At 33.1% G+C, this 14457-nt stretch overlaps 1 protein-coding gene across 1 annotated transcript in view; it reads right to left on the bottom strand.

The window, feature by feature from the left end:
- Positions 1-14457, bottom strand: part of RYR2 (ryanodine receptor 2) — a 355102-nt gene that overhangs the window by 72976 nt on the left and 267669 nt on the right. Inside the window, exons 62-67 of the mRNA XM_090135386.1 lie at positions 14124-14245; positions 10368-10417; positions 4898-4958; positions 3993-4231; positions 2109-2190; positions 1237-1367 (exon numbers count right to left, since the gene is read on the bottom strand). Coding sequence (XP_089991512.1) covers positions 1237-1367; positions 2109-2190; positions 3993-4231; positions 4898-4958; positions 10368-10417; positions 14124-14245 — 685 coding nt within the window. The remainder of the gene's footprint in view (positions 1-1236; positions 1368-2108; positions 2191-3992; positions 4232-4897; positions 4959-10367; positions 10418-14123; positions 14246-14457) is intronic.

The following is a 14457-nucleotide window of genomic DNA, read 5'->3' on the forward strand; positions in this document are numbered from 1 at the left end:
AGACCTTGAATTGTCAGTTCTTTCCTCTGAAAGGGATCTGCAATTTCCTTTTTTTTTTTTTTTTTTTTTCTGCTGGCAATTTCTTTCATGTACAGTTAACTTTAAGTACATCCATTAGCTCATGAGTGACTGACATCCTGATATAGATATGCAGTGAGAAAAATAGATATCTATATATTGAAAATGTAGCCTACAACCAATGAATAAAACCGGACCAACACAGATTAAGGCTAGATATAGTATTTTTCCAAAAACATTATTTTCTTTTAGCTAGGCTCAAATAGATTTTACAAATTCATTTTAGTGTCCTTATTAATAGCTCAATGCAATTTTGTAAAATCAATTTAGATGTCTTTGAAAATCAAAGAAAACAAAGCTTATTGCCTTGCTACATACATAAGAAGAGCTGGAATATACATGATAAGTAAACATGGGCATTCATACTTGCACGATAAGATATTATAACTATTCCAAAAATGTCTCATATCTGTCCTTCTTTTTAAATACAGGTGAAGTTATAAAAGTTACGACATTATAAGCTGGCACTATGCACTGTCATTATACAAATCTGTGTTACAATTCACACACGTAGGATTCTACAGTTCTATCATAACTTCTGTTTACCTCTGGAAAAAGTGGCACAAAGGTCTTTATTCCACAACTGTTTTAGCATGAAGACATCAAGAGTTTCAAAAGTGGAACATAAAGATATGCACAAAATAAACATATTTAGCGCAACTGGAATGTATCTATTCTGAGTCTCATATTTGCAACAAAGAAAAAACAGCTTATATACTATGCTGTACTACATTTACTTTATATTTTTTTATGTATACAGGCAAAGATATTCCGCTTCGATTGCAAGTATGTGTGTTTTAGGGATTCAATATTGCATACAAAAACTGAGGTACTAGTTACTGATTAGAATATATAACTTCAGCATCAAATACACTATACCTGAGATGCTAACAATGTATAAAGTCCTTATAACAAATAGATTCTGAAGTCATGTTTTGGGTATAGTATCTCAAAATGAAAATATCAGTATGTTTAAAATTTAAAACAATCAGTTTTACTAAAATTTGCCCATTCATTTTTGAAAAGTAGAATGCAATTAAGAGAATAAAATAAAATTCTTGCACAACGAACTGTATGCAAAAATACATTTACTAATGAAAGAAACATTCATAGTGAACTTTGTCTTTTAATAAGCATCAAGTGAGATTTTGAAAATACCTGCTCTGTCTCTTGCATTCTTGGTATTGTAAATTGAGTAGATGTTATGTTTGTTCAAGTGAGTTTCCAAAAAAGCCACTGGAAAGGCACCTGAGAAAGCAGCCAAGCATTCTCCTAGTGCTGATCGTTGCCTGTTAATAAACATCATTAAAGTTACACACTTTGTTGAATGAATACACTCTGTTGTAGTTGTAAATCAGTCTTCAGATTATCCTTAGGTGCTCATCTCAAAGATATAAGTCTGTACATTATTAAGGTTATCAACACAAGAAAAGGTGATAGAAAATGAAAAGTACAGCAAACTCCGCTAATAGATGAATTAAATGTCATGACATAAAATGTCAAAGATGGACTACTTTGTGGAAAGCAAGTGAGGAATATGCAGGGAAAACACAAAGCCGTTACAATAATGACATCTGTTCTATCACATTTCTATCAGCTTTGCTGATTTTATAATTAAGAAAAAATTCACTGAATAGACTGATGTGTCAAGAGCACATAAGGCTAACACTGTATTTGAGTGATAAAATTAACTTTTACTTAGATAAAATAAAAACTATAGATGAACTGAGTGTCATATTTTTATAGTTCCTCAGTTGGACCTTAAATCATGATGCTTTTAATCAAATCAGACTATTTTGTCTGTAATTTTTAGTTGAATTAAGTAATATATTTTGACAATGTATAATATAATGTTTTAAGTATAATGCAATAAGTTCTGCAGATTCCGCTCAGCTGAGCACATTTTTTTTTCTGTCAATGCATGTTTCCAAAAACCACATCTCCCTGTATTCTTTTCTGGAGTACGTATATTCAATAAATGGAATATAAATACAGATAATAAAAATAGATGAAAAAATTTTTCATCTTACCGCTCTACGTATATACTTTTGCTGGTTCCCAGAGCATACAAACTGGACAATATTCTGTAACAAGACACTTGAACATCTTCCACTGAAGAAATGAAAAAATGATAGGTATCAAGAGAAAACTTCATTAAAATTCTTTTGTCAACAACTGCATTAGTGACATTAAGCTATCAAGGACAATCTATAGCAACCATTCTCTAAACACAAAAACAGTCTTCTAAACGTTCAGTGTCACAATAGAAACTAATGGCATAGCAACGCTGAAGGAACAACTTCTAATTGCATAACCATTAATTGCTATAGAAAATGCATCAACGTATCTTCTCTAGTTTTTCTTGAGCACTTTCACTTCGAAAAATTGCATGGCAAACCAAATAAAGTACTTGAGAGCATAAAAAAAATAATAATTTTAAGATTGATTTACAAATGTAACACCAGTGAATTTAATACAACACATGGGAAACAAAATGGTATTACATATGTATTTAATTATTTTAATCACAGTTCATATCTTTTAAAATTTAGACCAATATAGCAGTTAATAGCATCTACTCAATTTACATTTTAGACCAACAAAGGATTAAAAAAGAGAAATAATCCCATCGGTTCTTCTGAATACTTCACCAAATCATATTTCAAAATTAAAAACATTTCAATCATGAAAATGAGGTTCCTCTTAACATCAATTTGAAAAAAAGAGTTTCCAGTATAATATGTAGTACTAGTGTCACAACAATATAAGTACCATCAAGAAGGACAACACTCCAATTCTTTCCATATTTTTATTTTACAACTTTTGTATTCTATACCACAGTGCCATAATTTTTACCTAAGATGCAATTAAATTTTGGAACTAAAACACAAGTTATACATAATGTGCTGCAAAAGCCTAGAAGAGGCTTCATCAAAGCAACACAGTCTCATTCTTTATAGTGTTTATAGTTCTGTTCATCTTTTAGACCTGAGTATTTTTATGTAATAACAACAACCTTGGGTACACTAATGCACCTTTGTACATGACCATGCTATGTACTACTCTGTGAATGCAATACAAGCACCAGGTCAAGATACCTTTCATCAGAATATTACAAATAAAATAATCTTATAATTAGGCATAATTTGGGTTTTTCTGAGGCATAATTTTTAGGCATAATAGCTTTCTGAGTTTATGAATTCTAATATTGAGAGTTTAACACCAACATGAGATATGTGGAATAAATGATGAAAAAAACCTCACTAGGAAGAAAGTATGAAAATCTTGTCATTAAGATCCAAAACACAAAATATCAGAGGACAAAAAATAAACAAAGCATATTCATGCTTGAAAAAACAATATTTATAATGAGGTAGTAATAGATCACTTTTTCTGGATACTGTTGGAAATTCCTGAATTTTACATAAATAATTTATTAAAAGAACTGGATATTTATGTCCATTTATTTATGTAATCCATTAGTACAACTCCTAAATTTCAAAAACAATTCTTTAAGACTTTTAAATAATGATTTTTTCCACTTTTGTTTATGATCTGAGATGCACCTGGACACAGACACTGGTAGATGGGGAATGTATAACAGGAAATCATTGCTTGAGCAGTGTATCTTCAGTTATGAACAGAGCAAAGACAAATTAACTATTAACTTCAAGTAACTTTCCTCAGTGACAAAATAACAGTGAATCTATAGTAGAGACAATACAAAAATTAAGCCTTCATAGCCACATCTAAAAATTTACAGAAAGTCCACTAAAACCTGCAGACTGTTCTAGACCATTTATCACAAAGGTTTACTCAAAATTTTGCCCTTCTCTAATTGAAATGAGAGCCTATTAATACTTACTATATATTATGAATATATTAATTCCATAGCATTTCTAAATTATACGTACATATCAAATCTTCCCCAAACTGATGCTGTCCAATATGTTCAAATAATGAAGATAGCACTGGAAGGAGAGCCACTGTGGTATAATTAATGATTTGTGTAACTCCCTTGGGCTGGTTTCTGCTGTGTGTAAACTGGCCTTGCTTAAGATTTTCCATTGTTTTCTCCAGATCCTCAGCAGCATTGTCCAAAAATGCTCTCAATGCCATCTTAACAGACTCCAGACCAGTTTTCATCACAGTTCTGTATATAACATGCAAAGAAAATGAAGCAGAATATTTCATTAGACAAGCATGGAATAAAGTCTAGTCTTGGTTTCTATGAAATAGATGACAAAGATCTGAAGAAAAATCTTTTATCTTCCAAGATTATAAAATCTCCTCATAGCAGACCAAGCTAATGAAAAAAATGTTTCATAGGCACACAACATAAGGATTTTTATTTGGTTTTACATTGTAAAAATTCAGATCCTTTTTAAGACAGGGAATAATTTGCTCAAAATACAACCTGAATTAATTTGGCAATGAAGACATAGAGACAGATTCAGTGCACTCTAGGTGCACTTAACTCCTGATTTATTTACTTTTTAATAAGCAGCATAAACAATGTTTTTAATGTTATCGTGGTTTTGAGACAATCACATGATTATAAGCAGATGGAAGAACAAGTCAGCAGTTCCTTGACACCACTGATCTGAACTGAAACTTGAAGTGTAACTTACAAATACTGTTCTGACAGAATCTAGATACGTAAAACAAGTAATTAACCTATTTTGAAAGTGGAAATCATTTTCAGTACTGTAACTTCTTTCCTGACCATTGAAATGCTGTAGCCTTATACAAATCTGACTGGATACTGTTTTCTTTTAGGTTATACTCTTTGTACTTTAGGAAATATGTTCAGTATTACCTGGCATCCAAGGTCTGGCCCAATATGTGAAGACAGTTGACTATTGATGTTGCATCATTTCCTAAATAGGAAGGAAAATTACCCACCAATTTAGCTGAGCATACTTTAGAGCATACCTACAGTCTGCTAATCGTGTCTTTGGTTTTAATGAAGGAGTAAATTATATAGAAGAAGAGGAATTCAACTTTTTAAAAATTTTGACAGGCAAGTTAAAAAACATGCAGTTTGTTGTCTTATCCTTGTTCACACAAATTCAGTAAGTAGAGGCAGTTAAGCATCTCTCATCAAATAGCTGAGGCAATCAAGAAGGAAGCACTTAAGAGTGGGGTTAATTAGAGTTATAGTGTATTGTCCAGTTTTCATTTAATTTTATAAACTTTGTTTTAATTGATTCAAGTTTATCAGAACACTTATCTTCCTCCTCTCAGGAAAATAAAAGCTAGTTAAAAGCTGCTCTTGCAACTCTGACCTGAAGAGAAGACTCTTAAAAAACATCACCAAAAAGGTTAGCTCCCTAGAGTTACCAATAGGCTGTAACTATTTATAGAAGAAGCAGATCTGCTTTCTACATGAGTAACAGTTTCTGCCATTATATACATTACAGTTATGGATGTAAAAAGAGAACTTACACACATGCCTTGTATGAACATGCACAGCCTCTGATGCTGGCATCTATATGCCACCTCTAAGTTCACATTTGAAATCCAGGACAGATTTGGACTTAAAAATTTGACCCACAGTTTATATAATTTTTTTGAAATTTAAATCATTGCAAAAATGAAAATAATTTTTTCTCCTTCCCTATAGTTCAAGCTTCTCAATTCAAAAATGAATAAATAAATGAAACAGACTGAAAGCTTAAGATAGATTTCTGAAAATATGGTCAGCTGTACTATATCACCAGTGGTTATTTCACTTGAAAATGTCAGCAAACATAAAATTTAAAGCAGCAGCTGTTTCACTGAAGTAAAAATTTAAAAAGATAAGCTGCAAGGAAGGAGTGGGAGGTTTATCGCAGTACTATGAATGCTGTCCCATTTTACCAAATTTAGGGGGTACTGTTGCAGTGTAGACCCACAGCAGATTAAACAAACCTGAACCACAGCTTTTATGACTGCCGTCAGCCATGCAGACCCATCCTCTTTGCATTGGCACTAATGGTCATGCAATGACATAACAACCAAATGACAAAGCTGGGGAATCACAAATGAATCCTACACAAAAAAAAGTAACTGTACCCGTAAAGATTAAGGTTTTTGTCAGCTCCTATTTTTGACAATTCCTATGTTTTCTCTTTATTATTTTACTGCTCTTGTGACATGAATGCCAGCACTGACGAAGAAGATATTTCAGGACCATGGTAATGACAGTAGAGATAGAGGAAAGCACTCGAGACGACCCTAGTATAGACTGTAGATTAAACTGTCATGCAAAGTGTGCATATTCTGTGAGCTACAGTGGAGTACAGAGATACTTATTCCATTTCCCAGAAAGTAACATTGGTTACCTGAAACGCTGAAGGATTTGGGTTTTTTTTCCCCTCCCGTAATAAAATTATTGTAAAATCTATTGAGGTATGAAAAATATGTTCTAAACCAATATTACAACGTTATGCAAGGTAACATGTTTAAAACAGCCAGCGCTCCAGTGCCTCACCCCAAAACAAGATTTCTACAACTAGTTTAACTCAAGCAAGATGAATAACAGTTTTGAATCTCCTGAAATTTTAGTATTATTTTGTTTTGTAGTAACAAACTACAGTTTTAATCACTCTCCCACTTAGTTAAAATACCATACATTCGGTTTGGAATCATTTAGTTTAAATTTACTGGAAATCAGCTCTGAAGAATATTTCTACATCTGCCATAAATAGCTGTAGCAGTAGTTTAGCAACATAATACAAACTCTTTTCCCTATTTAAGAAGAATTTGCAAATTTTGGAGACTTTTAAAAATGAATCAGTTCGAGAGGTGGGTTTACATAGCTGAATGTTCCTAGCAATTTGCAGATTTTGGAAGCTAGACAGGTATGGGCAAATTAATGAGAAACTACTACATTTCATTTAACGAAACAAGTGAGGGAAACCAGTTAACCCACTGTAAAAGAAACAGAGAGATAAAACATTTTTCTTAGGAATAAACATAATAACTGTGCTCAGCAAACTGGAAAAGCCTTTCACATGTTCATCTTGGATATAAGAGTAGAATTCTGTGACCATGAAAAATTGATTTACTACAGTTTAGCCATTTTTATCAACATAACCCTGAAATCAGCCTTTCTAAACTATATGAAAAATCCTTCCTGGAGTATCTCCCTTTGTTTATAATCTCAGAAAGGATTTGTTACAAAATTAGGAAATATAATTTGCTATGAAATGCAGGTTTAGATTCTGTGGCAATTCTGAGTCTTACTTTTGTTTGATGTCATGCATTTACTTGTTTTCATCAAAGCAAACAACAACAAAAAGTAGTGGGGTTTTTGCATATTTTACGTAGAACTTTTAAAATTCACTAAAAAAAGAAATGAATCCTTTTAAAGTTAACATCTCAAGAATCAGTTTGCTTCCAACCTGAGCTCAGGTTAAGAAGGCAGCACTTTTTTATGGAACTTGAGTTATAAGATCTGAAATTAGGGGGTTTCTAATAAAAATAGTTTTGTTAGTATTGCCAAAATTTATGTGTATATACATACCTTCATCAAATTAACATTATTTTTATTAAATATATTTTTATTTATCAGAAGCCTGAAAGCTTGGTAGGAAATACTCTAATTGCAGAAATGTATATGTAGTATATAAAATTCCTTTCAATCATGAAAAGAGCAGATAAATACAATTCAGAGGATAAAAGCTTAAACAAGAGCTGTCTTTAATGTAAATCTTCATATAACTGAACATCCACAAAAATCAGTGGAGACTGGATACATGTGCAAATACTAGAATATCAGTTGAAGAGGCTGAGATTAAATGTATCCCAATAGCTACTATAAACACTGATCCCAAGAACTGCACCACAATGTAGTATCTGAAGTGATGTCCTATGTATTTTAGACAGCAATATTCTTTTTTTTTTTGTATCAGGAAGGAAGAATTTTTACTTCACTGTGAAAATGCCATGGCTATTGATGCCAGGATGGGAAGGACCCTAACAAATTCAGGATCTATCAGGCAGATAAAGCCTTCTGTCTTTTCTTTGGAGGTTTTCTGATTAATTTCTAAAGTTAGCCAAAATGAGGAAGCAAAAGCAGGCCATTCTTCTCTGATGTCTTATTCAACAGGCTTTTGTTCCGCGTAACATAGCACTGCACTACTTGTATGCAGATGTTTTTAATTACGAATTCATACAGAAATAAGGTGTCACCAGTGGTTTATATATAAAAAGTATAAAAAGTGAATCAAGCCACTCACAGAAACCTGCTTTTTAAATCGAGAAAATATAAATTCAAATTCTCAGATGCAAATCCTACTGATGCAGAAATTGCAGTTCTCAAACAAACAGTAAATTACTGGGGTCAAATTCTACTTTCAAATTCTAATTTATGCTTTCAAGAAATAATAAGTCCATGCTGAACTGCAGTTCTATGATCTTTGTAAATCTTAGATATCAGATCAGATACCTAAATTCACTCCAGAAGGTATTTTTGTTTTATCTTTTCATTTTATCAAGACTTATATAGAATTTACAGTACAGGACTTTTACTAATGACTTTAATATATGCAGCTGTATCTTCAGCATTCACAATAAATATAAAACGCTTGTAAAGAATGTCAATAAAATAGCAAATTTCACAACATCCGAAAAGTTTATTACCAAGCAACTCTTGTTCATTTACAGAGCCTCTAGGCTCCAGCTGTACTCTGAGCTGGCCTCAAAAGCATTTTCTCCTCTTCTGCACAGGCCTATTGATCCAGTCAGATTTTCTAATATGATTTAATTGTCAAAGTCAGGCAAGCAGTAAGATGACTTTGACTTGAGTTAGTAGGTTCACGGTTGCAACCACGCTCCAGAGTCTCATTGTAATCTTGTCATAACTAATGGGAAAACGACAGTATATTTCTGTGTTGGCACAAAGATTTTGTATTCACTTAATTACTGCATACTAGGAAACCTGAGTTGAAAACCAAACGATAGACATCATGCACCATCTGACACCTGCTGTTCTAGCTCCTCCTACTATTTGAATCCAACCCAAGAACAGAAATTAAGTAAGCTGAAACATGAAATAGTCTTCCCTTTAGTACTCAAAGAAATTATGTTGAATTCAATGTTGAACTTGAATTGTCATTCATTTTAGGAGAAAAAAATAATCAGAAAAACAAATTCACACAGCAATGACGACAACAAAATATTGATAAAAAACTTAATAGTATACCTAAACTAGTTCATTTTTAGAAGAAATAACCTTGTGTACAAACCATAGCTTATGCACAGGTTGGTGACATATTCCATCCTTCAGAAAAAAGCTACACCACCGCACAGCTGCACAAATAACTCAATTCTTTTTACAACCTTTTGACTTAGCAATAAAAACCACTCAGTTCATCCCAAAACATATTTAAAAGCAACGTCCACAAATAACTTCTACGCTTCCTTCTGAGCTTAATGGCTTTTGTAATGGTTTATAAGCTTTTTAAACACCACAATGCTGCATCAAATTAGCTCCTTCTCTTCATTTTTTGATGAAATTGAATGAAATATGTAGAAATTGAGTTAGATGCATGTTATCTTAATCAAATTTTAGTCAGATAGATGATTACCCAATTAGATATATGCATGAATGCTGAATTTTGCTGTGCACCCATTAATTACAGATGCTACACGTCATAGGATGCACTATTTCAACTGTCCTATTATCATGGCATAAGAAAAATTTGCAGAGTAATGACTGTGCCAGGCATTGCGTGTAGTACTTATACTATATGGAGACTTCAAATCAACTTCAATTAAGTGATTTTCATACGAAGTAAGACAAACACCCAGCCCCTGATAGATTCACACAGTACCAGAGATATAGTAGACATGCGTATGTGGAATAAAAGCACATCTGGGAACACTTAAGATTTCTACAGAACATTACTAAGCATTTCAGCCCACTACTAATTTTTCGTAACAAGTTTCCAATACAAATGCGCAGTTCTAATACTCCGCTTTTTCTAAGTGAATTATAATATGTAACTATAATTAACTCAGTGATTTTTTTATTTTTTTTTTTTAAGAAGGAAATCCAGATATTAAGACATAGAGAAAATGAAATAATCCCCCACCCCAAAAAACTGGTAACTACAAAAGCTTTTCGATTTCATTTAATAAATTCTGTGATCTACCAGCCTCAACAATTAGTGGTCTGTGAAGACCGTGCATTTCAGCCATGCAGCCATGCAGCATGCAACAAAGCAACACATAACGCAATGCAAAAATAGCAAATAAAACCAAGAGATGGCCATGCTAGTATTTGTCAAGGGTCTCCTTACCAAACAGTGAAATCCTATGCCTGACAAGAACTCCAAGTTTGCAGAACAGGCTGAAGACAAAAGAAAAATAAAAGAGAAGGAAAAAAGAAGATAAAAGGGAGGAAGGGGGAAGAAAGAAAAAAATAACAGCTGATATATGAGCAGGAAAAGCAACATGATGTCACGCAGAAAGAATCAATTATCTGAGCAGAATGTGGGACAGAGTATTAAAGAAAGAAATTTTAAGTGCATATCCTTAACAAACATGGTTAAACAAGCACATATTGTAATTAAAAAAAAAATACAAAAACTAAATCAAATTAAAAGCAAAGCTAACTAATATAAAAGCGTCTTACATGAAAACCCATAAGGAAATTACCATTAAAGCTTTAAGAAGTAAAATATGGTAGGATGCTATTCAGGATGTCACTGACAATTTGAAAATGAAAGGTAAAGAAATCAAATTAATTGAAGTGGTTGATGGCAGATGTTTAACTAATCCAACTTGGATCTCGCCATCTTGAGATCACAGCATAAATCTTTTAAATACAGTGCTTTCCAATACGACTTAACATGAGAAACAACATAAATTAATGTGAAAAATTAGCCCTTACATGGTCAAAAGTAAACACAAATGAATATCAATTATTTAATTTCATATGTGTAAAATACTTTTTGCACTGATGAGAAGTGTCCCATTCTAAACAATAAAGAATGAAGTTTTGCATTAATTCATAGAAGCAGAAGCACACTGCCCTACCCATATTAAGCTGGCCTCCAAATATGGGAGGAGATATTTGTGCAATCTTTACAACCCAGTCCACTCTGAGAATTTTCTCCAACAGTGATAAATTTTGGTCCTATTTTTGTGCTGTAAAAACCTTCATCTGCTAGAATGATGTGAACGATACTCTCTCTGTTTATGAGGGCTTCTCCAAAAGTAATGACCCTTATTTTATTATGCTGTTCATGACATCAGAGGCAGAAAGTGGTGATATGGCTGTACAGGCTGAACCTTCCACCAATATTCCATTACATTTTATTGCTCTGCAGCAGGACAGTCTGTCACATGGTATCTGACATGTAAGTATATACTTACATGTCAGCGTATATGAAGCAACTACGTATAACTGCATGACTCGATGCAGAAAAAATGGCACCTGCTGACATTCATCAACACCTGCTGAATGTTTCAGAAAACCAAATAGTAGATGTGAGCACAGTGCATTTCAGAAGCAGTGATAGTGACAGTGCGTGACCCTTATTGGTGCAGATTTTTTACAAGAATAGTATGAAGATTCTTGTTCATCCCTGGAGAAAAAGCTTAACTAATGATGGTGACTAAGTTGAAAAATAGTGTTTTGTAGCTGAGAATGTGCTCTATCAACTCGTGTTCTTGTGCTCTTTGTATCTGCTGTAGTTTCCAGAGAAATAAATAGGAGAATTACTTTTGGAGCACCCTACACATTAAGCTATTTCAATTATTATTTAATTATTTTATAATTGCAGTCATATGGGTCAGTTAGCAACCACTGATTTAAAAGCAAAAGACACATAAGCATGTTTGCAGTATTTGGATAAGATCTGCACATGTTGCTCCATTGACAGATGAGAGCTCATGTGACAAATGGAAACAGTGATGTCCAGAATCAGAATGGTCAGATTAATGTGCTGCCAAATCCACGTTATTAGCCAGTGCATAGTGATCCATTATAGCAACAGCAACTGTCCTGTTTTAGAAAAGATTCTAATTGGTGCATGGTGCAAGCTCTCTGTTCACCTATACCACAAGGCAGACATATACTACATATTCTTCTATAAGGATTCTGGTTCATCCAGTCCAACAAGAAAAGCTGTATACAGGTATATTATCATTTTACAAATCCTGTTTCCCTTCCCATAATGACATTAATCAGCTTTCAATCTATCTTTTCTTTCAGCACACAAATGCTACTCAACTTACTGTAACATTCAGCAGATGCTGTTTCCACTAAATCAAACTGAATCTGTTATCTCCAGTGTAACAAGTGTAAGTTCAGGGGAAAAAAAGAAAAAAAAAGTACAAAAAAACAGTTTCCAAATGGTTAGTACTTACTTAGTACTTCTGGACTCATGTCCAGAACTAATTTGACACAACTGCAAAAATACAAGGATTCTAAGGTAACATAATGGAGAAAAAATGCAAAAAAATGATTCCCGAAGAGGCTGGTTACAAATACATAAAAGATAATTCCATGATATTTCAGAAAGAGGTATGATTCATGTGTTCCCCTAGAACTGGTGTAGATTTAATGTGTTTGCTAAAACTAAGAATGGTTGTAGCACTTGCTGACAATCAAAATGATACTGCTTCATAGTTTAAAGAGTGTAAGTTTATCTTCATTGGAAAAAGACAGAAGTCAGAAACTGCCCTTAATTCAAAGGAAAGTCTAGATAAGATTTTCACCCAAACAAAAACTCAACAGAAGACCCAAAATTCAGCTTTCAAAAATTTCCTACAATCTGGAGAGCATGGGAGAAACAAAAATGTTGTCAAACTATTAAAGCAGCCCAAAAAAACACTTTCAAAAATGGATTACGTAATGCAGTTGTATTAGCCTATCAGTTAAGAAATGAACTCCACAAGATTTATCCAGATTTGCATGTGTTTTATTGACTTTGTCTGACACTTCTAGATGGAAAAAACCTGAATTGTGTTCAGCAGCATCTCTGATCTTTTGATGAGCAACATGTTCAAGAATGTCATGCATACAGCTAGACAGCATAAGTGCAGAATTCCTGAATCCATACAGAATCGTTGATATTTCCTTTTTTGACATGGGATTTATTGAAGAGTCTTTACTTAACAACTGCTAAAATGTTCTAATCCAGTATATTATAGACAGAAATACAGGAGCTCTAGATGCATGCATTATAAAATAATTGTTCAGTTCTTTGAGGAAGGCCATTCAGTCAAGCTACCAGATCAAATCATCTCATGAGATGTCAGTCAAAAGCAACTTTTAATGCCCAGTATTGCTGCTAGAAACTCTACTCAATATTCACACAATCTTGCAAACCCCCTCATATATGTATGATGATCAATTGCCTATCTACTGTGAAGAGCTACAATTTAGTTTTGCCTGGTTCAGTACCCAATAACAACCATGGGGGCATCCGTGACACCAGTACCATGCAGGTACACAGATGGTCCTGTGTTAAATTTGTAGTCCTCATTATAAACAGGAAAAATGGGTTTCAATTCAACCAGAAATGAGATTAAGTGAAAACATTTTGGGAAGATAGTCTAATAATGGATAACTTCAGACGAGAAGTCTAATAATGGATAACTTCAGACGAGAAAGAACATAACTCTCATTTTACTTTTTATGGGGACAATAATAATGATACCTTTCTGAAATTCAGTTAGTGAAAAATTTTCCTTTAAATCTAAATAAAATGTTGCAAGAATAGTTGCTTCAAAACATACCCATTTCCAACAGTGAGAACCGATACACAATTATATATCTCATACAACAGATGTATTGTTTCTCATAAATTAAGTTCCCTACATTTGAAAATCACCATCACTACCTTTAAAACATCACATAACCTTAATTCTGGACTCTTCCTCATTTCACACAATGAATTTTCTCAAAAAGAAAAGACAGTGAAAAAAGGTTAATTTTTGTTTTTGTAAAAATGTTTCTCAGCCTCCCACTTCTCGCCTCCCCACAACAAATTGCACCATTTAATGACACATATACATATACAAATTAATATTATTTTAAAATTTACCTTGTCACCATTTCTTTCTCCTTATTAGAGGCATGGCCTCCACTGCTGAGAGGCCTACTTGCTGCAGATAAGAAATACAAGCGATGATTTTTGAAATACTGATCAATCAAAGGGAGCACAACCTGAAATTACATCAGAAAGAAGCAGTTATCTCAGTGCTTTCTTAGCTGTGTCCTCTATTACTCTTTGTAAGTCATCGCTGAAGACAGGAGATTTCAAATGTCTTTTCTCTTTCAAATATATTGATCTAGTATCTATTTTCTAAAAAAAATTTCTTTATTATCTAAGATGCTTAAAATATCATCACGAAAAGCAGCAAAAAAAATATTTACAT

Source organism: Phasianus colchicus, chromosome 2 (genome assembly GCF_987193195.1).
Source record: "Phasianus colchicus chromosome 2, bPhaCol1.hap1.1, whole genome shotgun sequence".
NCBI classification, from domain to species: Eukaryota; Metazoa; Chordata; class Aves; order Galliformes; family Phasianidae; genus Phasianus; species Phasianus colchicus.